Raw genomic sequence first — 27,589 nt, forward strand, 5'->3', positions numbered from 1 at the left:
ATGTTTTTTTTTTCCCCCACGTATTGTAGTTACCTGTGAGTATTGCTGACTGTATTGGTGACTATATTCTGCAGGAGTGGTCTCAGCGCTGTATTGACTGGGTGGGTGGGTGGCAGGCGGCAGGACTGCGCTGTACGTCCCAGTGTGCGCTTGCACAGTCTGAGGTTTACTGTTGCAGGGTGCTGCGGGAGAAACACACATTCAAGATGTAAATCAGGGCCTGCTCAGGGACACCCATTTAGAACATCTCTCATACACACACACACTCTTTATCTTCTCCGCTGGTGTGGGCTGTAGCCAGTCTGGCTGTGGCCTTGAGCAGGGAGAGACAAGACAGTCGCACACTGTAAACATTATCGTTGAAAACAGAGAGCTGACAGAGAAGAGATACATTCCAAGGTCTGGCAGAAGCGAGTCATCTTCGGTATGTGACGTTCTGATCGTGCACGTACCTTGTAGTACCACTCCAGGAAGCACACTAGCCAGGTTTAGATATGGGTTGGAAGGCAACTTCACTTCTTTAGGGGGGTCTCCCAACAGAGACGTCTGACAACTGGACTGACTCTGTAGATGGAGATAAAGTAAGTGTGAGAAAGAGGGTGAGAACAAAATATATGACAGCAGTTCCTCTGCTAATCTGGTACATCACAGGGTTACTCACATACAAACCACAGCGTACGACTAAAATCTCCCCTACTTCTACAAACTTGAGCTATGAAGATAACATGAAACATTTTTGCAATATATTTAACTTGTGCATTGTAATGCATTTTTGGTGAAACTGACCATTCATATTGTTTCTAATCCATATACATTATAAAAGTCAAAACTCATGGGCTTCATTCCAAGTCTTTAGAAACTATACGTTACTTCTGTCACTGTCCACTTTCATTGTATGGAAACAAGCAGCTTAGACATTCTTCTAAACACCTTCTTTTTCTTTCTCTACAGACATTCTTTTAAAGCATCTTTGTTTTTTCTTTCACAGCTTTCACAAATAAACTGCGATCCAAGAGCAGGGATGCTGTGGAAAAGTACTGGCGCAGAGTCTGGCATTCATCTCCAATACAGTCACACAGAAGACAGAGCTCTCCATTAGCCTGTGTAGGGTAATGCAGTAAGTAATCAGAGCCTGCAGCACTAGCGGTCTGTCATTAGGGCTCAGAACTCTGTCAGAGTCTTTACTGAGCTCTACTAGGCGTCTGAGTGCTTGTGTCTGAATAAAGACACCTCCAGACAGAACAATGGAAATGCAGTTCCAAGTATAAGCGAGTGTGTACTTTTCTGTGTTTGGTGTTCAAAGTGTAAAAAAAGGCTTCTGGTACTCCCCTTGCTGTTATTTTACATAACAATAATAAATATATAGTGTTGTATGTATATTTCATTATATATTTACATTACAAAAACATACAAAATACAATCTTTCAAAACGTTTGAGCTCAGTAATATAATGTTTTAGAAAGTATTCTCAGTAATGCTGCATTTGTTTGTCAAAAACTTCCAGAATTAAAATTTCACCCCCATGTCATCCAAGATGTTCATATCTTTAAGTCTTCAGGTTTTTGAGGAAAACATTCAAGGATATTGGGCTTCAACGGGGATCAGCAGGTTCAAATTGGTCCAAGGTCCAAACTGCAGTTTCAGTTCAGCTTCAAAGGGCTCTACACCATCCCAGCTGTTGAATATGGGTCTAGAAAAATTATCTGCCATTTGCTAAAAAGAGTCTAATTTATATACTTTTTAACCACAACTGCTCGTTTTGCAAGAGGCGCATGCATGACTTCATGCAACACGTAATCACGTTGGAAAGGTCACACACAGTAAGTTATCTGTCTGCGCTTCGGTTCAAAAAGGTAGGGTAGGGTAAAAAACTCCATCTCATTTTCCCCTTCAAAATCGTCCAACGTTGTTTTACCTTTTTTTATACAGGGCGTTTGACTTTCTTTACACGTTCGCTTTGTAAACACTGGATCAGCACTTCCACCTATGTCACATGTGACCTTTTTAACGTGATTACGTAATGCGTGAGGTCAAGCTACTGCAAGACGGGCATTTATGGTTAAAAAGTGTAGAAATTTTCTTTTTTTAAGAAAATGACCAATTGTTTTTGCTAGACATGACATTATTCCTCAGGGATTGTGTAGTGAGTGCAATATGGACCTTCAACCCTTTGGCTCCCATTGAAGTCCATTATATGGAAAAAAAAAAAAAAAATGGAATGTTTTGCTTGAAAACCTTAGTTTCTTATTTGATTGAAGAAAGAAAGACATGAATATCTTGGATGACATGGGGGTGAGTAAATTATCAGGACATTTTTATTCTGGAGGTCTTTTACAATTTTTAAAAAATTCTTATGAGTGTTGAAAACAATTTTGCTGTGAAAACCTTGATACATTTAGAGGGATTTATGGATTCTTTGGTGAATAGAAAGTTTAAAAGGAGAGCATTTATTGTGAAATATAAATTAAATTAATTATAAATTGATTTAACACGTCCTTGCTGAATAAAAGTATTCAGTTCTTTAAAAAAAAAAACTACTGCCCCAAACCTCTAAACGGTATATTTAGATATAAAATAAATATAAACAATAATATTCTGTATATAAAAAATCTAATTTTATATAGAGTAGCAGTTTCATAAGATTAAAATTGCACTTAAAGGAGAAGTCCACTTCCAAAACAAAGATGTACATATAATGTATTCACGCCCATGTCATCCAAGATGTTCATGTCTTTCTTTCTTTCGTCGTAAAGAAATTATGTTTTTTGAGGAAAACATTTCTGCATTTTTCTCCATATGATGGATTGATATGGTGCCCCCGATTTTTAATTTCCAAAATGTAGTTTAAATGCAGCTTCACAGGGCTTTAAACGATACCAGCCAAGGAAGAAGGGTCTATCTAGTGAAACGATCGATTATTTTCTTAAAAAAAAAATACAATTTAAATACTTTTTAATCTCAAACGCTCATCTTGCCTTTCTCTTTCTGAACTCTGTGTATTCTGACTCAAGACAGTTAGGGTATGTCGAAAAAGTCTGATCGTATTTTCTCCCTCAACTTTAAAAATCATCTCTGCAGAAGTACCAACCCAGTCTTTGCAAAGTGAACATGCAAAGAAGATCAAACATTCTTAACAAAAAAGGTAAATCAGCGATATAGGGTGATTCTGAAGATGAGGGAGAACATGAGATGGGAGTTTTTCGTCATACCCTAACTGTCTTGAACCACATTACACAGAGTTTGCATGCACATGGAGTTAGACTAAATGAGCGTTTGAGGTTAAAAAGCATATCAGTTTAACTTCTTTAACTGATCGTTTCGCTAGATAAGACCCTTCTTCCTTGGCTGGGATCGTTTAGAGCCCTTTGAAGCTGCATTTAAAACTGCATTTTGGAAGTTCAAACTCACGGGCTCCATTGAAGTCCACTATATGGAGATAAATCCTGAAATGTTTTCCTCAAACATAATTTCTTCACGACTGAAGAAAGAAAGACACAAACATCTTGGATGACAAGGGAGTGAGTAAATTATCTGTAAATTTTTGTTCTGGAAGTGAACTTCTCCTCCTTCATCAAAGTTTTTCCTTTCATGCTCTTCGGTAGAGACAAAGTCATAGGGTTTGGAACAACAATTGTGATTAAATGATGACAAAATCAAGTTTTCAGCTTGATGTCTCAGATTTCCTCATTTTTGCTTTGAGATAAGAAATCAGAAAAACAAAAAAGAAAACCAAGCTTACTGTAACGGAAGTACTAGTCTGCACACTTGAACTGTGGTGGTTGGCTGGAGCTTTATGCGTTGTACTCCCCAGCAAAGGTCCCAGACTTGGTGCGTTAATTCCAGGTAGGAAGTTTTGCAGCTGTGTTTGGGAGCTTACGGAGCCTCCTGTGGTTCCTGGAGGTGCAGGCTGTTTTTCCGGAGCCAAGCACGTCGCAGCGACTCCATTCTGCTCAGCAATGGAACTCGCGTGTGAACGTCCAGGTACATGTGACACCATTCCAGCTGAGGAGTTTCCACCCTGGGACGTGACTGGAGAAGAGTCTTGGCCCAACTCTGTGAATTAGAGAACTTTGTTAAATTTCTTCAGTATAAAATCTTCCATTTTCAATGCATTCAGTGCATACTCTGGAAAACCACAGTTTAGTGTTTCAATTTCTGCGTCACTGAAACACCTGCAAGGCACTGATATTCAAATAGAAATGACCCTGCACAAAGGGATACTCTTCAAAGGTCTTCAATGCTTTGATGAATGCCAATACCAGACTTTGCACACACAAACAGACACACGTCTGTATAAAAGCACAAAGGAAGAAAATACTGATTGAAGCGGCTGCCTCGAACTGCTTATAATGGGGCTTTCAAACAGTTTGAGGATTTGCATTGCAAATGTCCTTCCCTGCAGTAGCGAACAAGACCTCTGGACCAGGCCTGCGGTTTGCGAGCTTGACCGCTCAACCAGAAGCTCTCACCTGTGGGAGAATCTCCCAGCAGCCCCTTTCCCAGAGGAACCGGAGCCGGAGTTCGAAGACCCAGAACTTTTTGCAGAAGCAGCCGAGAGGGGTCGCCTAAAAGACCTGGGACCTGGAGGGAAATGAGAGAGCGATGAAGGAGAAAAGAGAGCAGACAGGCCATAAAACGGTCATGTGGCGAGTGAACGATGAAGTGCACACAGATGAGATTATAGCTACAAAAATACAAAAAAAGATTTATGCCAGCATTATTATTGCATGAATTCCTTTGTTTTTCCATGTAAATATTCCTGTGGATGGCATTATTATTCTTTAACCAGAATTGAAAAATTTGCATTAAAAATGCCAGTTAGATCTACGGTTCTAATACTGCTACATAAAATAAATGATGCTTTTCTGAACAAAACCTGCAGTTTTCTCATTATTTACAACAGAATTGAATGCAGCAGACCAATAAAGTCTTAGCAAAAGAACTATGAGCACAATTTCAGGCTGTTGTTGAACAGCATGCAGGTAAGTGAAAAGTGGTGATGCATTTCTTTGTTATGGGTATGTCTGAGACGTGAACACGCGCGCACACACAGACCCTTACATTAGTGATCTGCTTGTCTTTGATCTGTAAGAGCTGTTGTTGGGCCATCTGCATGTGAAGAAGATTCTGGAGAACGAGACCGTTTCCTAGGATGGCACTCTGCATGAGAGAAAGAGAGATTGTTAAACATGCTTCGTTATTCTTTTTTATATTTCTTTGAGGGAGCAGCTTATTCTACAACATGTATCCCTTTAAAGTGTTCATCTTTGCTGTTCCATAGCCTTTTTTATCCACTTGTCTAGGGTGTTTCTTTAACTCTGAGCACCCTTGACTTTGTGAACTTTTAGAAATTAAGCTCCCTCACTCCCTCATTTACTCGCCCTCCTATGGAAGCCCATTTCTGCCACTAAATAAAAAATAATAAAAAGGTCATTGTGACTTTTTAGCTCACAATTCCTTTCTCAGAATTGTGAGTTATGAAGTCAGAATTGCAAGATATAAACCTGCAATTGCATGTTATAAAGTCAGTTTTCATGATACAAACTCACAATTACAAGTTATAATCAGAATTGTGAAATATAAACTAATTTGTTTTCTCAAACCTGAGTGATACAAACCCGCAGTTTTTATCTTGCAAATCTGACTTTTTTCTTGCAATTTTCAAGTTTATATTTCGCAATTCTGACTTCTTTTCTCAGAATTTTGTCATATGAACTCACAATTGTTATAAAGTCAGAATTGCAAGATATAAACTCTCGCAATTCTGACTTTTTTCTTGAAATTGTGAGTTTATATATCGCAGTTCCGACTTTTTTCTCCAAATTGTGATATAAACTCGCAATTGCAAATTATAAAGTCAAAATTTTTTTCTCAGGATTGCGTGATAAATTCATAAATGCAAGTTTTCATCTTACAATTTTGACTTTTTTTCTCGCAATTGCAGTTGTATCTCGCAATTCGGACTTTTTTCTCAGAATTGTGATATGAACTCGCAACTGCAAGTTATGAAGTCAGAATTGCAAGATATAAACTCAGGATTTTTTTTCTCAGAATTGCGAGATAGAAAGTCGCAAATGCAAGTTTTCATCTCACAGTTCTGACTTGTTTCACAGAATTGTGATATAAACTCGAAACTGCAAATTATAAAGTCATAATTGCAAGATATAAAGTCAGAATTTTTTTCTCAGAATTGAATGCTAAACTCGCAAATGCGAGTTTTCATCTCACAATTCAGACTTTTTACACGCAATTGCAGTTGAATCTCACAGTTCTGACTTGTTTCTCAGAATTTTGATATAAACTCGCAAGTGCAAATTATAAAGTCAGAATTGCAAGATATAAAAGAATTTTTTTCTCAGAATTGAATGATAAACTCACAAATGCAAGTTTTCATCTCGCAATTCTGACTTCTCACAATTGTGAGTTTATATATCACAATTCTGACATTTCTTTCTCAGAATTGTGACATAAACTCACAACTGCAAGTTATAAAGTCAGAATTGCAAGATTTAAACTCCAGATTTTTTTCTCAGAATTGCGAGATACAAAGTCGCAAATGCGAGTTTTCATCTCGCAATTCTGACTTGTTCCACAAATTTTGACTTTGTATCTCGCAGTTCTGACTTTTTCCTCATAATTGTGATATAAACTCACAATTGCAAGATATAAAGTCAGAATTGTTTTCTCAGGATTGCGTGATAAACTCGCAATTGCAGTTGTATCTCGCAATTCTGACTTTTTTCTCGCAATTGTGAGTTTATATATCGCAATTCTGACTTTTTTTCTTAGAATTGTGACATAAACTCACAACTGCAAGTTATAAAGTCACAATTACAAGATATAAACTCAGGATTTTTTTCTCAGAATTGCGAGATACAAAGTCGCAAATGCGATTTTTCATCTCGCAATTCTGATTTGTTTCACACAATTTTGACTTTGTATATCGCAGTTCTGACTTTTTTCTCAGAATTGTGATATAAACTTGCAATTGCAAGTTATAAAGTAATAATTGTGAGATATAAACTTGCATCTGCAAATGATAAAGTCAGAATTGCAAGATATAAAGTCAGAATTGTTTTCTCAGGATTGCGTGATAAACTCACAAATGTGAGTTTTCATCTCCCAGTTCTGACTTTTTTCTCTCAATTGTGAGTTTATATATCGCAATTCTGACTTTTTTTTCTCAGAATTGTGATATAAACTAACAATTGTGAGTTAGAAAGTTAGAATTTTGAGATACAAACTCACAATTATGAGTTGTACGAGTTACGAGTTGTGAATTCTTTTTTTTCTAATTAATGACTATTTTTTTCTCAGAATTGAGTAATACAACTGAGTTGCAGTTGCGAGTTATAAAGTTTGAATTGCGATATATAAATTCACAATTGCAAGTTATAGTCAAAATTGTGTGATATAAACTCAATCTTGTGTGATATTTTTTTTTTGAGAGTTATAAACTCACAATTCTTTTTTCTCAGAATATCTTCCAATTCTGACTTTTTTCTCGCAATTACAAGTTATAAAGTTAGAATTGCGAGATATAAACTATAACTCATAATTGCAAGTTTGCATTATGCAATTCTGACTTTGTAACTCGCAACTGTGTTATAGTCAGAATTGCGAGATATAAACGAGAAAAATTTTTTTCCCTCAAAATTTCTCGCAATTCTGACCTTTTTCTCGCAACTGCGAGTTTATATCTCACAATTCTGACTTTTTTTTTTACAGAATAGTGAGATATAAACTCTCAATTGCAAATAATAAAGTCCAGTGTTAAGGGAAAAAAAAAGTTTGATATGTTCTCAGAATTGCAAGTTTATATCACACAATTCTGACTTAACTCGCAATTCTGTGTCAGAATTAAGAGATATACTCACTATTGTGAGTTCGTATCATGCAATTATGAAAAAAAGTCAGAACTGTTAGCTAAAAAGTCGCAATTACCTTTTTTTATTTTTTATTCAGTGGAAACAGGCTTCCATACCCTCCACTTGTTCCAAACCTGCACAAGTTTCTTTCTACTGAACACAAAAGAACATATTTTGAAGGACACTGGTAATCAAATAGTTGATGAAAGTCTTTGACTTCCATAGTATTTTTTTTCCATACTATGAAGTCAATGCCATAAACTGTTTGGTTACCGGCATTCTTCAAAATTACTAGTTTTGTGTTTACCAGCTAAAGAAATTCGTACAAGTTTGGAACAACTTAAGGTTGACTAAATGATGACAGAATTTTCTATTTTGGTTAAACTATCCTTTTAAGTCAGTTTTGCGAGTGACACAAAAAGAAAATGAGTACCTGCTGTGCTTTTCCTAACTGTAGCAGCGCTGCAGTCAACGGTGGACGCAGGAAGGGGAGATTGTGAGGTCGACCAAACTTTCCTGATGGGAAACCATTAGATAGCAAACATAATAATGTCAAAAGAAACAAACCAAAGACAAGCCCTCAAAAAAAGCAGAAATTATGTGTTCGACATTGGTGGCCCATGATTTTGTCATTCCAAAATTCCAGCTTCAACACTAATGGCAAGTTGCTCCGGAATAGGTAGAGAAGTTTAACATTTAATCATGTGCTATATTTAGTTTTGTAATTGTGTGTTCTCTTTAAGCTCCGGCCTCCACTTCTTCCTCAGCTCATTTATTCTCCCACCCAATGAAAAGTTCATTTTAATATATGATTAGGCTTTCATCAAGAGAAAAATCTGCTCTGAATCTACAGCGCTGGTGATCACCGTTACGCAGCCAACCCACACACACACATATGCAGAATCATGAGAGATATTTCATCACAATGTCCACAGTCCTCGCAGGATACATTTTTGGTTCTGTCTGGAAAAGTACTTAAACGTGCTACTCATGAATATTCAATAAATTATTTGCCTAATGAGTAAAGAGACACTTAAGAGAGACAGAGAGAGAGAGTTACCTCCTCGTTTGGCGGTAGGGTAGGGTCTCATAAGGACTTGGAGAGCAGCAGGATTGGTCATACTGTTGAGGAACTGGGCCAGATTGGGTTCAGGCAGTAGACCTTTCTTATTGCTCAACATCTACAGCAGAACACACACAACAAAGATAAAAACATTAATTCACTGATTTATTACACAAAAATAAACCCATGTGCACACAGATATTATAGTGAACATAGACATTTCTTAATCAGTATTTTTTTTTATTTATATATAAATAAAATATCAATTTAAATAATTTACTTGGGAATCAAAACCGCATACAGTAAGAAATATCTTAAATAAAAAGGACGTTTTTTTTTTTTTAACAATATCAAGGCGAGCTTTTCAATATAATGAAAGTGAATGAAAACTCCTGTGATCAAGCTCCAATAAAAAAATAAAAAATAAAAAAAAACACTTGTGTAGTGTATTATATCACAATTCAAAGTAATTTCATGGGAACGGACTCAAGTTTTTATTTACTCAAGTAGATCTTTAGTAAATCTTTAAATCTATCCAGATCTCTTGGAATGTAGTATAATATTTTTTAAAGCTATATAGAAAAAAGTAAGCTTTCTAGTCAAAGCATAAAGCTCACATAATTTAGTTAGATTTATGTTTTAAATATGAAAACATTTAGAAAATTAATTAGGGTTAAAAAAGTAGACTATTACACTTTTTTCTCCCTGAAAATATCTTCTATATATATTTTGCATGTCAAGTAAATGTATGTTCACTAATTAATTTTTCAGGATGTGTACATTTCAACTATAAAAACAAGACAAAACTATGGAAGCCAGTTACCACTGAATAAAAAATTTAAAAAATGACTTTTTTAATCAGAATTGCATGACACAAACTCACAATTTGACTTTTTTACAGAATTATGAGATATACACTCGCAAATGTGTTATGAAGTCAGAATTGTGAGATATAAGCACACAATTCTTTCCTTTTCTTTATAACATGCAATTACAAGTTATTAAGTCAGAATTGTGAGGTACAAACGTGCTGAAAAATATCAGTCTTTTTTCCCCCTTTTATAACTCACAACTGTAAGTTTATATCTCACAATTCTGAGAAAAAGCCAGAATTGGAAGAAAAAAGTCAGAATTGTGAGATACAAACTCGCATTTGCGAGAAAAAAGTCCAAAACGCATGTTTTGACTGACTCACAATTCTGAGTATATTTCTGGCAATTGATTATATTACGCAATTCTGAGAAAAAGACTTGTGAGAAAGAATTTGAGTTTATATCTTGCAATTTTGACTTCATTTCTGATAATTCCGAGTTTGTATTATGCAATTCTGTCAAAAAAAAAGTCTGAATAACAAGTCGCAATAACCTTTTTTTTTATTCAGTGGCGGAAATGGGCTTCCATACAAAACAGATTAACATGGTAAAGCCTGAGATTACAAAAATATTCAGAAAATCAATTTTTTTCATTTCTAAACTGAGCGAAAATACGCAATTTGGTGCAGTTGCTGATATTTACATGTCCAAAAATAATATTAAATTATTTTCGCTTAAAAAGATCTGCCAATAAAATGTCTCAGTAGGGTGATATTTAAATGCTTTGTTTTATTATCAAAAAGTAGTTTTTATTGTGGGGGGGCCAAATATATAATGCAAGGCGAAACAATTTTAGAATTATACTAAAAGGCCTTTTATCAGCTTAAAAAGTATAAAAGATCAATCAGATGCCGGAGGGCATGTAATAGATTGTGTATAAAACAATGCTGTCAAATTGATTAATCGCGATTAATCACATCCAAAATAAAAGTTTGCGTTTAAACAATATGTGTGTATATTTACATGTATATGTGACCCTGGACCACAAAACCAGTCATAAGGATCAATTTTCTGAAATTGAGATTTTTACATCTGAAAGCTGAATAAAAAAGCTTTCCATTGATGTATGATTGATAGGATAGGACAGGACAATATTTAGCCGATATACAACCATTTGAACATCTAGAATCTGAGGATGTCAAAAATTCAAAATAATAACAAAATCACCTTTAAAGTTGTCCAAATGAAGTTCTTAGCAATGCATATAACTAATTAAAAGGTACATTTAGATGTACAAAATTTCTTCATGGAACATGATCCTTAACATCCTAATGATTTTTGGCATAAAAGAAAAATTGATAATTTTGACTCATACAATGTATTGTTGGCTATTGCTACAAATACCCCCGTGCTACTTAAGACTGGTTTTGTGGTCCAGGGTCACATATATAAATACACATACACATGTATATATTTAAGAAATAAAAATACAAACTTTTATTTCAGATGTGATTAATCGATATGACTGCACTAACACAAGTTTTTTTAAGCAAAATTTGATGCTTATAATTTAGAAGCCATAGACATGTGTATATCAAACATGATACAGTAGGCTTTACAGGGTTAAGATTTTTTGCAGAGCTTCCTTGATGTCTTGTCAAATGTTTATCTGGGATGTTTATGTCCCAGCGGTGAGTGAGCATGTGTGAGTGTGTGTATTTGTTGGCATGGGGGAGATGCTTGCAGACATGCGGAACCCCTGATTAGATCTCTAATGTCTGCTAGAGGTGTGGATCCATCCCAACCACACTCCAGCTCCATCTGCTGACTACCACTCCCCCACCCACACATACATCTACACTTGTGCACATACACACATTGTGCTGCTTTCATACTGGAATGGGTGACGCCAAGGATGTAACCCCATATTCAGGAATGAGGGGACATAGACATAATCATTTAAGAATCAGGGGAATGTGGTGGTGGTGGTGGTGATGATGGCCCTGGATGAAGCAGCAGATGGGTGGTGTATTTGGGGAGAGGGACTGAAGAGACAGTTGGCCTGTCTCTTCGTAAGAGTGACAAAAGCAGGGCCGTGTCCCATTTTGCCCCCTGCCCAGAGCTTCAGAGATGGATTAGCAGAGAGCTCTGCTCCTGATGTGTGAAGAGCCACAAACTACATCTGAGAAACTCTATTGTCTATAGCATGAGACAATTCATGCAATCTACAAGAACTGAAACATCCGGTGGTTTACTGCAGTCTAAATAAAGCAGGGCGTTTTGTTTAATAATTGACAGTATAGAGAGAGAGAGAAAGAGAGAGATCATAAAGCGTATAGAGCACTGATTCTTTATTAATTTAAAGCAGAGTGCATTTTAGAGGTATAATATGCCTATAAAAGAATAAGGGATGCACTGATACAGATGCTGGCATGTCATTTGGATTAACACTAAATCACGCATATAAGTAAAAACATTAAATGTTACTGTACGTGAAATGTTCTGTATAATAAGTGGTTTCCAACATCATTACAGGAAAATGTCAAGTGATTACTGTTCCGCTGCACTGAAGAAGCTCTAAATGTTCATTCTGCAATTGAATGAAAAATAGGACAGAACGATAAAATGAACAGTGAAAGGAACAGAAGCTTGTAATACATTTTAATAGACATAATTAAGCATGAAATGGCTAGGGAAATATCTATTTACTGAACAAATTCGGTAAGTAATATGATATTTTCGTACTTTTATTTTAAAAAATACAAAAGGCATTAATATAAGCAAGTACTAAAAATAAAAATACAGGTATATTACACTTTCTAAACAAAAAGGGACATGAAAAATGTAAATAAATATTTACTGTTTACTATTTACAATTGTAGTTATAGTTTTAAAATGATATTGTATGAATTAATTACAGTGTATAACTATATAAATTAATTATTAATTATTATACTTTTTATTATTTTAAAAGCAATTTAAGAGTTTGGTGGAGGGGGGGTCAATATGAATACTAATTTTATATATATATATATATATATATATGTAAGTTTTTTCTATGTATAAACTGTTTATGTAATAAAATATGTTTTTGTAGTTTGTTTTGTCCCTCATCAGTGCAAAATTATCACAAATTAAAAAAGATTCATGTCCAATACCCCACTTTTCTAGGGTGTTTCCAAACTTTTGGAGGGCAGTGTATAAAGAAATTAATCATTTTATGTAGCAAGGATGAACTTTTACATTGTTACAAAAAATAGATTTTTCAAAATTTTAAATAAATGCTATCCCTTTTACTTTCTAGTTATATATATAATATATATTATAATATATAATAAATAGTACTAAATAGTAAAAAAAAGTTCTAAATAGTAGAAATAGTAAGAAATCTTAATAACAAAAAATATGCATTAGAATGATTCTGAATTCTGAAGGATCATGTGACACTAATCCTGTGTTTGTCATCACAGGAATAATATACGTTTTATTATATATTTTTTTAAACAGAAAACAGCTACGTGATAATATTTCCCAATAATACTGCATCTTGATTTGTCCTAGCAAATAAATACAGCATTGATAATCAAGAAAGACTTTTCAAACACACTGAACGTTTTTTTAAAGACAGTTTTTCATTATTTTAAAAGCCATTTAACAGTGTTTAAAGATAAATAAAGCTGACTTTAATGTAACTTTAATGCAAAACATAATAAACAAGAACAACCAAAATAAGATCTATTGAATGTACATATATTAAAAAGAAGTTTTTCTACATTATAACATCTTTGTTTAAATCAGTGACTTTCTATTTTTTTATTTTTTCATTTTAGTTTCCACTTGATTTTCTTTTTTAAATAAATTCCAAGTGTTCCGTCAATTACTGCAACCTTGGCACCACTTTGACTTTACTTACACATCATTAGGCAGCAATTAAATTTCCAATTTTATTTTTATCTATGATTAGAACCCTTAACAAACTCTATTTGTATTAACGTTTATGTAACCATAACTGAGACACAGCATTGAAAATGACAGATATAACCAGTAGGCACGTATCTTTTGACATTATGCGTATGAACTCCCAGAGTACTAACCAGTGAAGAAGACAAGTGCAGACACCTGCTAGTCCCCAAGCAGTGCTAAAATTACATGACTACACTCACACGCAAGCGCAACGGCCCATCAGGCTGAGGGAAAAGCTTCTGCCCTCACAGCCTGTGGATGAGTGGGTAGGCGTGTCTCAGATACAGACAGAGCACGGAGATGCCTGTGGCTCGGAGGGGTGGACTTCCTGAGAAATGTCAGCTTGCATTTGCTCTATTTGGCTTGATACTTTTTTAGAGGAAAAAGGGGAAGTAAAAGAGAGGGAGAGAGAGAGAGTGGAGAGGCAAGAGAGAGCAAAGAGGAGCGGAGACATGTAGACCCCATGAAATCAAAATTGCAATTGTGTGGCTTTTAGTTCAAGTCTGTTAGCTTTGAGGTCTTTATATGCTCTTGTAGTTCTAAAGACTGACCAAATTACCAGTAAGCATGCGCATTAAAATTATCGGCAATCCATTTTCCTGTTTCAACAAGACAAATGTCAATACAAGAATGAAAATTTGAAAATGTCCATAAAAACGTTTCAGATATTTTATTATCCACCACAAGCAAAAAGCTGAACGCTGAACAATTAAATCAATTAATGTTCAGATGTAACATCCTGATCTGCCAACAATATACTGCATCAGTCTACAGAATTAAGTCTCCGATTTGAAAAGAAATAAACACCATTAAAGAAAAAAGAAATAAATAATCTGTTCTAACAAAACATCAATAAGAAAAACTATTTGATACTTAAAAGACACCAGTGTGTTTGTGTGTGTGAAGGCTGAGCTGTATTGAGTGGTGCCTAACTGTGAATAAGCTTGTCACATAAACAGCACAAAAATTATGCTAAATGCAAATAATAAAATGTAACCAACTAAAATGAGTATTAACATATTTTGTGTTGTATGTAGAGTATGTGGTCAATAAGACATAATAAGAATAATATATATTATTCTTAGCCAAAAGTTTTTTAGAGATTAAGATTTTTAATGTTTTTAAAGAAGTCTCTTCTGCTCCCCAAGCCTGCATTTATTTGATCCAAAATACAGATAAATATAAATATAAATAAAATGTATTCCTTTGATCAAAGCTAAATTTTCAGCATCATTACTCCAGTCTTCAGTGACACATGATCCTTCAGAAATCATTCTAATATGTTTATTTGCTATTTAAGAAACATTTTTTTATTATTATCAATATTTAAAACAGTTGAGTACATTTTTTCAGAGTTCTTTGATGAATAGAAAGGTCCAATTTCTGAATGATCATGTGACAGAAGTATGTTAAAAATTCTGAAAATGTTAAAATAATAGAAATTAATTACATTTGAAAATCTATTCAAAAAGAAAAGTTATTTTAAATAGTAAAAAGATTTATTAATAATAGTTTTTGCTGTACTTCAGAGAATACCCTGACTGTGTGTGTGTGTAAATATATATATATATATATATATATATATATATAAATACATAGTAGTCAACATCTGAAGTGGAACAAAACCCTTCCTAAAACCTTGTCCTAAAACCAAAACAATACCCATTCTTGTCAATCTTGTCAAGGACAATTTCAATTAACTTTTTTGATCCACTTCAAATGTTGACTACTATATATTTACACACAAAATTATTAATTTCAAAATTATTAAAGACTTAAAGACTTTTACAAAAAAAATATATTTCAAATAAATGCTGTTCTTTTGAACTTTCTAGTCATGAAAGAATCCTGAAAAATGCCTCATGGTTTCAACAAAAACAAAAAAAGAATGATCAAACAAATATGCATATTAGAATGATTTCTGAAAGTTCATGTGATGCTGAAGACTAAAGAATGGATTTGCCATCACAGGAATAAATTACATATTATATATTCAAATAAAAACAGCTATTTTAAATTGTGATAATGTATAATGTATCTGACTTCTTTCTAATACATTGGAAAATACTTCCAACCCCGTCTGAATGGTAATGTGTATATTAAATATTATAACAAAAGATATGAAGACTTTTCAAACCTTTGTTAAGAAATCCAAGGAGGAGATTTAGAGCTCAAGTCGAGTCTTAATCATAAGCTCTCTATCATAACAGCAAGCTAAATATGCTTAACTTTATCTTACTGAAGGATTACACAAAAATGTGAACAAGACTGCATTAAACATTCACCTGCAGCAAAAATAAACATGGTGTCGTCCACAATGTGTATTATATAGTGAATTTTTGTGTGCCAAAGGCATGAAACCAACCAAATTAAAGAGGTGTTGAGAAACTGAAAATCTGAGTCCTGAAGCAAAACCTGCGTTTTGGAGAATATCAGTTAATGCTCAAAACCACTGACAGTGTCTTCAGGACAGGCTGCTGGTTTATGTGAATCTGTCCAGCATGATGAAAATAGCCCTGTGGTTTATTTCAGGCCTCGGAAATGCAGCGGAGATCTGGAGATGTCTGAAACAGCAGGGTTTGTATGAATACTGTAATTAAACCGTCACCGCTGCTGTTTCACACATGCACGTGTGTGCGTTAATGCTTCTGGGATGAATATGTGAGAAACACTCTCGTGGCTTGCTACGTGGTGATAAAATGAATGTCACTTGTCCCCCGTGAGCGTGCGCATCACTCACCACTCCCTGAGCAGCGATGAGGGCGGCAAGAGTGCTGCGTCCAGAGGTTCCTGGGGGACACAGAGACAGACGTATCTCCTGACCCTGGATCAGCTGTCTGTCCATCTCCAGCAGCACGGCTTCAGCCTGCTCCGCCGTTTCATACTCCACGACAGCAAAACCCCGCACTGGACTTCCCTCATCCTGAGCCAGCTGCAACACACACACACACAGTGTTTGAAGATCAACAAATCTTGCCAAAGGCGTGTGATTGTGGTACATCATTACAATCCAATTTTCTCTCATTCAACGCATGATTATTTTATGAAACCAAAAAATGAACAATTTCATTCATTTTCATTAAAACTCTCAACTGGATGCATCCTAAATAATGGAAGCAAAATTATCTGTAGATATGAGCTCCGCTGGGTTGTGCAGAGCCTTAAGGAACCCACTGATCTGTGTCTTCTGGTGTTGATTTGTGAGTTGCCCGCAGCTAAAGGATGTGGTTAATGATCGTGGCAGTCTGACATGAGAAATACAACTCCCACTGCATACTAAGCACTACTTTGATATTAGAAGAGAAATTGAGGTTTAATTATTAAGTTTAAGTATTTTTCCTTGTGGCAAACATTTCTGTTTATTGATACTGTGGGGTCCAAACATCTGAGACCCCTATTTCAAAATGTTTCAAATGTTTTTACAACTAGAACAACAACAATAATTAGAATTATTTTTCAGGATAGCTCATCCCGAAATGAAAATTCCGTCATTAATTATTCACTCTCATGTCATTCCAAACCCGTAAGACCTTCGTTCATCTTCAAAACACAAATTATGATATTTTTGATAAAATCCCAGAGCTTTCTGACCCTGCATAGACAGCAACGCAACTACCATGTTCAAGGCCCAGAAAGGTAGTAAAAACAGTGGTTCAACCACTTAAGAAGCTATGACAATACTTTTTGTGCACAAGGAAAAAAAATACAGACTTTATTTAACAATTTCTTCTCTTCCGTGTCAGTTCGATGGATTGTTTTAACGATCTCCGTACTACCTTTTTGGGCCTTGAACGTGTCAGTCAATGTTGCCAGGTTTTTACATCTAAACTCACTTAATTGCTATTCAAAACTAGGGTGGGGGAAAAATCGATTCACATTTGAATCGCAATTCAGTTTTCTCGGATTCGCATCGATTCACGAATTTCAAAAATCAATTTTCTACTTAATATAATAATAATCATAGCATGATGTTGTTAGAACAAAACAGCAACAGTAATTGAGGAGGAAAAACAAATACTTCCTGCCCCATTTTCAGCGAGGGCAAGCGTTTGGAAAAATATTATATTAATTATTGATCTTTTGTTATTATGGGAAGTATTCAGAAAGGGATGGAAAACAAACAACGTGTTCTACGGAGCCACTAAAGGGAAATGGTTAGCCGCACTAGCAGTAGCATGTTACATTATAGTACATAATATATATTTCACTTACCACATGAACAGAGTAAGAAGAGATGACTGATAGGATGCTGGCACATGATTTGCAGATCCTGAGCACCACTGACAAACATCTAATCTAGAAAAATATGTGGTAAGTAGGCCTATTGTTGCTCCGTGTGATCACGAATCTTGAAGGTGAAAGTAAAACACAAACGTGCATTCAAAAGCGGTTTCAATGCCCCACATATAAATAACATCTCCCTGATGCCTGTAATTTGTGTACAGTATAATTACCCAATGATATAACTGAAAGCATTGAAATATATAGTTTTCCTCCCATCTCGTATTTAGGGGTGTCATAGTACATGTAGGCCCAATCCCAATTCTACCCCTTACCCCTACACTTTCCCCTACCCCTCCGTTTGGCGCGTTCACGTGTAGGGGTAGGGGTGTCTCAATTCTCTTTTGGTTGGAGGGGTAGGGGGAAGGGGAAGGGCTAGATAGCCCTCCAAACGAAGATTTTTCGGGACCTCACTTCAAACGAAGGGCTAAGAGAAATTTCCAACATGGCTGCTCACTCGAGCAAGCAGACCCATAAATGTAAGTAATTTTTGCCATTAATAAGGATTTTTATGATAATTTTTCATTATATGTATATTACCTTCAGTCTTGTGTTTGTGTTTACGGTGATGTTCTGTAAAGAAACGTTTGCAAAAAAATCGCTAAAGTTTGCTAGCGGATAGCACTGATTGCACGATATTAGAAAATATATGTTTTATCTACAGGGCTCGAAATTAACTTTTTTACTTAGTAGCACTGGTGCTCCCAACTTCAACTTCAAAAAATTTAAGAGCACCAAATGAATATTAAGGTTGTATAAAATACAACTACACAAGCTATAGCCTACAGCCCAGATATGTTATGTAGCCTAATTTGCGCACATTGGGGAGTCGCTCTCTAAACGTAGGGTATTAAAATTGCTTTTGAATGCGCGCTCTCGGCGGTGCTGAGCGTGAATTCTACAATACAAGACATTAATTTAACAAAACAATTTGAAAGTGGGGGATTTTGAAAAGTGTGTCCCTAGTGGAAATTACGCCCCTGCCTGAGTGAAACTCTGAAGCTGAGTTATCATTTGATGTGAATGTATGCCGCGTTGTACAGTACACTGAGACGGAGGCACCAGAATTGCGTCTAACAGAATGACATCTTATTTGTCCACAATCAAAAATCGTCGTATCACACACCCCTAATTTCAATGTAGTTTACAAATCCGGAACAGAGGTTGGTTGAGAAAGAAAAAACGGCCGGTTCCGAGTTTCAGCGGAGCGCAGTGTCAGTGACAGGGAGTGATCGACGGCTAATATCTAAATTCTGCATTAAAGTTAAGAATGTACAGATCGAGTTTAATTAGTTGTGTAATGTTGGAGAAAACGGCGAAACTGTCACTGTATCAACGTATGATGACGTATGACAGTGTAGTAGTGGTGTCCCATTTCTTAGGGGAACATTTTTAACCCTTCCCCTTCCCACTTTGTTTCAAGGGGCAAGGGGAAGGGGCGAGGGGTAGGCAAAGGGGTAGAAAATAGAATTGGGATTGGGCCGTAATTTCTTTCCTGAACACGGTGTGATTGCATTCGGACACATCCCTTATGGAAAGTGTAAAATATTTTAAATTGATTAGTAAGTTAATAGTTAATAGGAAACACTGATTTCTTGAATCAGGACTACCCATACTATAGACTGGTGTGTTTTTGTATTAAAATATTGGTGCATTTGATGTTCAGTGTGCACAAAAAAAAAAAAAAAAATGTATGAAAAATCGTGAATCGTGATTAAAAATCGGAAAATCGTGAATCGAATCGAATTGTGACCCCAAGAACTGATTTGAATCTAATTGTGAGGTACCGAAAGATTCCCACCCCTATTCAAAACTAGCCCAAAAGTAGCCCAATTGCAATTCGAGGGGGGTCCCCCTGTAAAAATCGCATTCCAGGGGTAAAATACATGTTTTTTGGTGGGATTCCCCTGGTAAAATGAGCATTCCAGCTGTTAAATATCACATTATTGTGAACGCTTCATTCACCGGACATGAAAAACAACCCGCGGCAACAGTGTTAAAGTAGCCCAATTCCACGGGAAAACCGCAGACTTGACAACACTGGTGTCAGTTGCGCTGCTGTCTATGCAGGGTTAGAAATCTCTGGGATTTCATCAAAAATATCTTAATTTGTGAAGAAGACGAACAAAGATCTTACAGGTTTGGAATAAGATGAGGGTGAGTAATTAATGACAGAATTTTCATTTTTTGGGTGAGCTATGCCTTCAAGTTACTACTCTTTGGCATACAAATATAGTAATACAAAGTTAATATAAAGAGAAGCCATTTACAGGTTAAGAAAAAAGTAATTACTATGCAAAAACTTGTTTTCATAAACGTGTAAACCAAGCAGTTTATCACAGCATATCATCTTTGCTGAGTCAGTGAGAAACGCTGTGCATTACTACAGTGGCTGCACGTCAGGAACAGAGATGACGTCATTTCATGCTTTCATTAATCCAGCCGTGTCCTGATCTAAAACTAGACTCTGTCTGTGGGAGAATGTGCTGTGTTCCAGCAGGCAAGTTAGTTCCTTGTTTAGAGTTCTTTCCATGACTCTAGATGGGGTGTTGAGAAATCTGGCTTTGGGTTTTAGTTTTGAAAAAAAAAATATGAATATGTTAAAGATGAAACAGAATAATCTTTTACACATAGAGCATCTCTAACATGCACTGCCCCCCAAAAAGTACCATGGTCACTTAAGCCACGCTTAAAGATGTATGAACATATTGCATTAGGTGGGACCACCATACCCAAGACACAGGTTAAATCAACTCAAAACAAGCGTATTTAACACTAAAGTGATTCAACATAAAAGACCTTGCAGATGCACACAAGCTTACTTGCAAATATGCTAAAGACTCTCAAAATCCCAGCACAATTACCAGGCAGTGTTTTTGAATCTCACAGTCCTTGTGAGGAACCACACAGGGAATCAAGAACATTTACAAGGTGAGCTTGAGTGAACACACACAAACACACAATCTCCAGATGTGTTGTGAGGTGTTGTCTTTCATCTATGTGCGTCATTTTGTTGAACTGGCCTCAAGGGAGTCCAGCGGCGCCTCATCAAAACATCTCCACCAACTGCCAGGGACTTATCAGTGGAATGAACTGCCTCCTCTATCCACTCCTTCATCATGTTCGGCTTAAAGCTACATATCTTCCATTGCTCTCAGAAACTCTGGATCATGTTAAACACTGACCTCAAATTCAGTTAGCTCAGTCCATGATTCAGAACGATGTCTCCTGTGCCTAATTTAGACTGATTTACAGACTGATTCATAACAAAGATTTTACTGTTCATTTGTGAATTAGTAAGAACAGTTTAAGAGAACACTGTAATAACTTTTAATGTCAATATATTCTATATTTTGTGCTGCTCAATCTCTTTAATAATCGTTTCGTTAGAACGATAACTGCTATGCTTATTTCAGACTGATACAAAGAATCACACTAATCAAGTGATTTGTTCACATTTTGTGCTGTTAATTTCTTTTATCTATGAGGTTAGTGAGAACACTATTGACTTGTTTAATGTAAATATGATGTACATTTTGCACGCACAGTGCATTTCTTTTTTAGTTGATTCAGTCCATGATTCAGAGAGATGGCTCTTTGCTTGATTTTAAGTGATTCAAAGACTAATTTATTACAAAAAATGCACTAATTAAGAGATTTGGTTATGTTTTGGGGATTTTTTTTTTTTTACCTTTAGCAAGGTCAAAACAATTGAACATAGTGTAAACTTGTTCTATTATATATTTTGTGTTGCTCAGTCTTTTTCTTCATCGGTTTAGTCCATGAATCAGAATTATGACTCCTGTGCTTGATTCAGAATAGCACTAATCAAAAAGAATAGCACTAATCAAGCAATTTGTTCACGTTTTGTGCTGTTAATTTTTTTCGGTCTGTGCAGTTAACAAGTACAAATAAATTAAACGTTGTTTAATGTCAATATATTATATATTTTGTGCTGCTCAATCTCCTTCAAAATCGTTTCATTAGAACAATGACTGCTGTGCTTAATTCAGACTGATTCACAAACTTTGAATCATTACAAAGAATCACACTAATCAAGTGATTTATTCACATTTTGTGCTGTTAATTTCTTTTATCTGTGAGGTTAGTAAGAACATTATTAACTTGTTAAATGTAAATATAATGTATGTTTTGTGCCACAGCTCATCTCTTTCTCAGCTGATTCAGTCCATGATTCAAAAAGATGGCTCTTTGCTTGATTTTAAGTGATTCAAAGACTGATTCATTACGAAAAATGCACTAATTAAGAGATTTGGTTATGTTTTGTGCATTTTTTTTTTACCATTAGCAAGCTCAACTCAATTAAACAGTGTAAATTTGTTCTGTTACATATTTCGTGCTGCTCAGTCTCTTTCTTGATTGGTTTAGTCCATGAATCAGAATTATGGCTCCTGTGCTTGATTCAGACTGATTTACCAACTTTTACTGATTCACTACAAATAGCACTAATCAAGCGATTTGCTCACATTTTGTGCTGTTCCTTTTTTCAATCTGTGCAGTTAACAAATAGAAATCAATCGAACGTTGTTTAATGTCAATATGTTAAATATTTTGTGCTGTTAATTTATTTTATTTGTGAGGTTAGCGAGATCATTATCAACTTTTTTAATGTAAATATGATGCATGTTTTGTGCCACAGTGCATTTCTTTCTCAACTGATTCAGTCCATGATTCAAAAAGATGGCTCTTTGCTTGATTTTAAGTGATTCAAAGACTGATTCATTACAAGAAATGCACTAATTAGGAGATTTGGTTATGTTCTGTGCATTTTCTTTTACCTTTAGCAAGGTCAAATCAATTAAACATAGTGTAAACTTGTTCTATTACCTATTTTGTGTTCCTCAGTTTCCTTCTCGATTCAGACTGATTCACCAACTCTGACTGATTCATTACAAAGAATAGCACTAATCAAGCAATTTGTTCACATTTTGTGCTGTTCATTTTTTTTTTAATCTGTGCAGTTACCAAGTAGAATAGTATCAATTAAACATTGTTGTAACTTGTTTAATGTCAATATATTGTATATGTTGTGCCGCCTGTTTTTTTTCCCCATCAAATACAGTTCACATCTCCTGAATAGTGAAGTAAACACTGATGCACAGCTTTCATACAGCCTGAGAGAAAAAAGAAAGAGACCGATGAAAAAGAAAGGATAAAGGTTGAATCGAGGGAGTCTATAAAGTGAGGGGGTGGAAGAAACTGATCAGCTATTGGCAGTTACTCTGTTGGAAATGAGGCTCCTGAGGGAACACAGATAGAGGAAAGAGAAAATGAGAGGAGCTCTGGAGAGTGAGTGAATGAATGAACGGATAATGTCCTAGTGACAGCGAAGAAGATGGAAAATAAGGAGCGCCGAAGAAGAGACAGGATGTTGAGAGAATGTGAGATGAAGACGGGCTGATTAGAGGACAGACAGAGGAGTGATATAAAGGATGACACACAGAAAAGGGAAACACAGTCAGATTCAAAGCGGGACCTTATACATGTACATATGCATAGACACGAATACATACATGGTGCTAAGAATGTAGGAAACGATGAATCTGTAATGTGTACTAGTGTGGCCTGGATATTTCTTTCACACTGTCACACACACACGGCGTACGTCCTTGGCAGTAATAAGTGGTGCGGTATGTCTCGGAGGAACCCGGGCTTATCTGTGCCAGTTATAATGCAGTCAGGACACTGTATGTAAAAGTCTAAATATAGAGAAGGAAAAGCATTCGTCATTTGGAAGAGTGTCACACATTTGTGTGTGTGTCCATTTGAACATTACAGTGAATGCACACCATTCCCATAATCTACAGTATCTTCCCAGAGGAACCATGTACTGATCTTCTATAGCTCAGCACTTTTTTGGAGTTATCAGTTATGTTTCATTTAAATGTCAGCTCAGATATTTCATCTAAAATTCCTAGATGAAAAGAGCAGAAAACATCAAGGATGAACGTGTGAATATGATTAAAACAGTCAAATATGAAAGAACAAATCCTGTGGATGTTTTTGATACCAAACTTCCAGGGTTATTTATGAAAATGTAAATTAACTTATTAAAGCGGCTCCTACAGTTGAATGAGTGTGTAATTGCTTGTGTAGCAGGTGGTTCCATCCCACCAAATTCAGTTTCTCTGTGTTTTATTGTTCTTGATGCCCAAATAAATTTAGGAGAATAAAATAAAGGAAGCAAATGAGACAATTATTGCCATATAGTAAGAACAGAGCTATAAAATTAATGTGCGCTGATGCAAATAATTTGTTCTTGGAAGAATTTGATTGAGTTCACAGATATGACAACCAATAACAGATGATTTCCTCTCTTACAGGAAAGCACTCTTTGATAACTAGTGCGTTTAAAGAGTTTTTTTTTTTGTAATCAAGCACTATACATTTAAACCCATGATTTTCTATTACTGGCCGATGCAATACTTTTTAAAGGGGTCATCGGATGCTCAGTTCACTTTTTCATGTTATTTGAACATTAATGTATGTTGGCAGTGTATGTACAAATGTATGCTATAATGATAAAAATCCATGCAGTGGTTTTTAATTAATCTGTAAAAATAATATCCCCTTTTTCAAATCGAGCCATTCTCAGATGCCTGTCGGTGTGGTGTCACACCAACAGAGGCCGCTCCCACGATAGTTGATTGACATGAGCTCTTACCTTAGACCAGCTGTCACATGTCACAGTCCAGTAACTTTCCTTGTTTTGATGCCGAAGCAGGGATGTAAGTTAGACAAGAATATCTCCGATTGAGCGATTGAGGTGTTGTGTTGTTACATGTAATAATGAACATAGTGGTTGTCATTTACTCCCGACATCTGAGCCGCTGAAGATGCAGTAGATTTTGTGTGTTTGTGAATGGAATGCGCCTCCCGATCTACATATATCCGTCTATGTTCGCGCGAATCATTCATGATCCAGCTTCACTTACAGCAGAAGTGTGTATAAGCGTTTTTTATGAATCTTTGCGATCGCCTTTCCTTATAACGTGGTAGTTAGGAAGTTTAGCGGCTAAATGCGGCTAAAGTAAACAAGATCGTCACTCCACAGATAGAAGAGAGGGGCGGGGTGAGCAGACATCATTTGCATTTAAAGGAACAACCCCTTAGAATGAGATGATTTTTGCAGAGCTCATTTTGACAAGGTAAAAAAGGGTGTTGTTTTACAAAACCATTGAGAATTTTTAACCAAAGTATATTAGAGACTTTTCATTAAGACCCTAAAGAATCATATCAACTTGTGGAAAATGGACATCCGACGACCCCTTTAAAAATCCCTGATATAAGCCAATAACAAGTACACTGCACATCCCTTGAGTACTGAAACCTCTGAATTTTGACAAATCTGAGCATAGTTTGTGACACCGCTGAGAACCCAAATGAGATACACAGAGTGAGATTTTTTTTAATGTTTTTTTTAATGTTTCTGAAATGTATTTTAATATTTTTAAAATGCAATTTATTCCTGTGATAGCAAAGCTGAATTTTTAGCAGTCATTAATCCAGTCTCTAGTGTCACATGATCCTTCATAAATCATTTTAATATGCTGATTTGGTGCTCAAGAAACATTTTTTACAATTATCAATGCTGAAAACAGCTGATTTGCATAATATTTTCTTGACAAATAAATAAATAAAAAGAACAGCATTTATTAAAAAAAAAAATAATTTGTAACATTATTTGTCATTTATATTCTGCCTTTTTTATTTAATTTAATGCATCCTTCCGGAATATTTTTTTTTTTTTTTTTTTAAGTTCTAACTTTTGAATGATAATGTACATATGTGAAATTTAGACAAATCTAAGGAGCAGGAAACATAAGAAAAAGGTCTCCAATTGCTCTCCATTCAGTCCCATTTCTGTCTAGGTAAAAGAGTTTTGGAAAAATCTCATATTAAAAAGACATTTGTGATTTTTCTTTTTTATGGGCTTCCTCTGCTTCATCCTCCTGCTTTTAAAACGCCCACCTATACAGACTTTTAAATTTGCACATAAACACACACACACAAACATCCCCAGATGATCTTGTTACATCTCTTGTTTCAAAAAAACCCAGTGAAAAGAGAGATGGAATATGAAAAACAGATATTTAGAGGCATAGAAAAAAGGAAACTGTCACCACCCAAGGCTCTTATCACAGCCAAAGACACCACACACACAGACAAGCAAAATCAAAGAAGTAGATTTGTGTGTATGTATATGATGACAGGCTTCTGTATGACAAATTGGAGCTCAGTAAACCTGCTGAGCTGCGCAAATGGTAAACTATTCTCTCTCTCTTGGCCCAAACTGATTCTGTCATAAGTCTATATCCTGCAGGGCACTTGATACAAATCTAACATAATAATGATGCTCCATGAGTTTCCTTTGTTAGGCATTGTATGTACAAACACTTTACTAGACAAGAAAGTGGTCAGGTGTCTGCATGTACAGTACGAGTATAGTCACACCCACTGTAGTCTCGCACAGACTGATGACAGAAGGTCTGGACTCCATTGCAACCTTCATTGGCCAACAAGCTGTCTGACAGACAGCCAATCACAGTTTGATTTGTTTAGCATCATGTTTAGGGATGGGAAAATTAAGTCAATGTTTCTGAAATAACAGACCAACATGCAACTAGACTGTTTATAAAACATTAAAGAACGTCTCCTGGAAATCCTGTAGAATTCAACCAATCAGATAACGACTTCGAAATTCCTGAAGTGTTTGTCATTTTGCCAACAACGGTCTGTAGGCGTGATGTCTGATGGCTGAGAATACACCCACTGAGATGTTCAACCGCTGGCTATTACTGACCTCAGGCCAGAGAAATCAATACAGCAACCACCTCCATTTAAACACACAAACAGTATAGCAAACCATAAAGTATGCTATCAAAAGCAAATATTGTAGCTGGACGTCTGCATGGCGTGTTCTCTCTGGCTCGGACATGTTCTATTTCCTCTTTTAAATGGCTGACCTTTGAGAGCAATAGAAAGAACCCAGTGGGATTCGGAGAAAAAGAGGGGGCGCTAGGCTTGTATGAATGAAAGAATAATGTCAAGGCAGTGGTGAAGTACAAAAAAATTCAGCCTTATGTAACTTGGTATAAGATCAAGTAACAAGACGTTTTTTGAAGAAGCAGAAGAAAAGATGAAAATAAAAAATTTAGCTGTTTGTCCGTACAAAACCATCTCTAGGGATCTTTTTAAACTGCCCCAAATCGCACGAGTCCACCTTGAGAAGATATTTTAGTTCTTAGATATGGCTCCCAGGGGCCTCTGCACAGAGTCCCAAGCAAGGTCAGAAGTTAAGCTTTTCATTAAGGGGCAATATTTGGCCCTTAATTGATTTCCAGATGCATTTTTTACATTTGTGAGGGCAATTTTTATAATCATCTTATTATTATAAATCACAATACTATATCTTTAATGTCAAAAACCTAAATTTACCCAGTTACTTTAACCCCTTTAACTGTCACTGTCCCCTCTGTGGGACACCTAAGTTTACTTCACCATATTACAAATAAATCCTAATCTAATCATGACATACTATACATTGTTGGAAAGGTCTAGGACTCCTAAATAGATATTTA

The 27,589-nt window shown here is 35.7% G+C and overlaps 1 protein-coding gene across 1 annotated transcript in view; it reads right to left on the bottom strand.

Annotated features, from left to right (window-relative positions):
* The window catches only part of raver2 (ribonucleoprotein, PTB-binding 2), an 89,218-nt gene that overhangs the window by 13,809 nt on the left and 47,820 nt on the right, over window positions 1-27,589 (bottom strand). The window contains exons 4-11 of the mRNA XM_051111562.1: window positions 16,447-16,638; window positions 8,929-9,049; window positions 8,302-8,384; window positions 5,062-5,160; window positions 4,470-4,581; window positions 3,740-4,053; window positions 453-564; window positions 34-182 (exon numbers count right to left, since the gene is read on the bottom strand). Of these exons, the coding sequence (XP_050967519.1) occupies window positions 34-182; window positions 453-564; window positions 3,740-4,053; window positions 4,470-4,581; window positions 5,062-5,160; window positions 8,302-8,384; window positions 8,929-9,049; window positions 16,447-16,638 (1,182 nt within the window). The remainder of the gene's footprint in view (window positions 1-33; window positions 183-452; window positions 565-3,739; window positions 4,054-4,469; window positions 4,582-5,061; window positions 5,161-8,301; window positions 8,385-8,928; window positions 9,050-16,446; window positions 16,639-27,589) is intronic.

The sequence above is a fragment of the Labeo rohita genome, chromosome 6, assembly GCF_022985175.1.
Source record: "Labeo rohita strain BAU-BD-2019 chromosome 6, IGBB_LRoh.1.0, whole genome shotgun sequence".
In the NCBI taxonomy this organism is placed as follows: domain Eukaryota; kingdom Metazoa; phylum Chordata; class Actinopteri; order Cypriniformes; family Cyprinidae; genus Labeo; species Labeo rohita.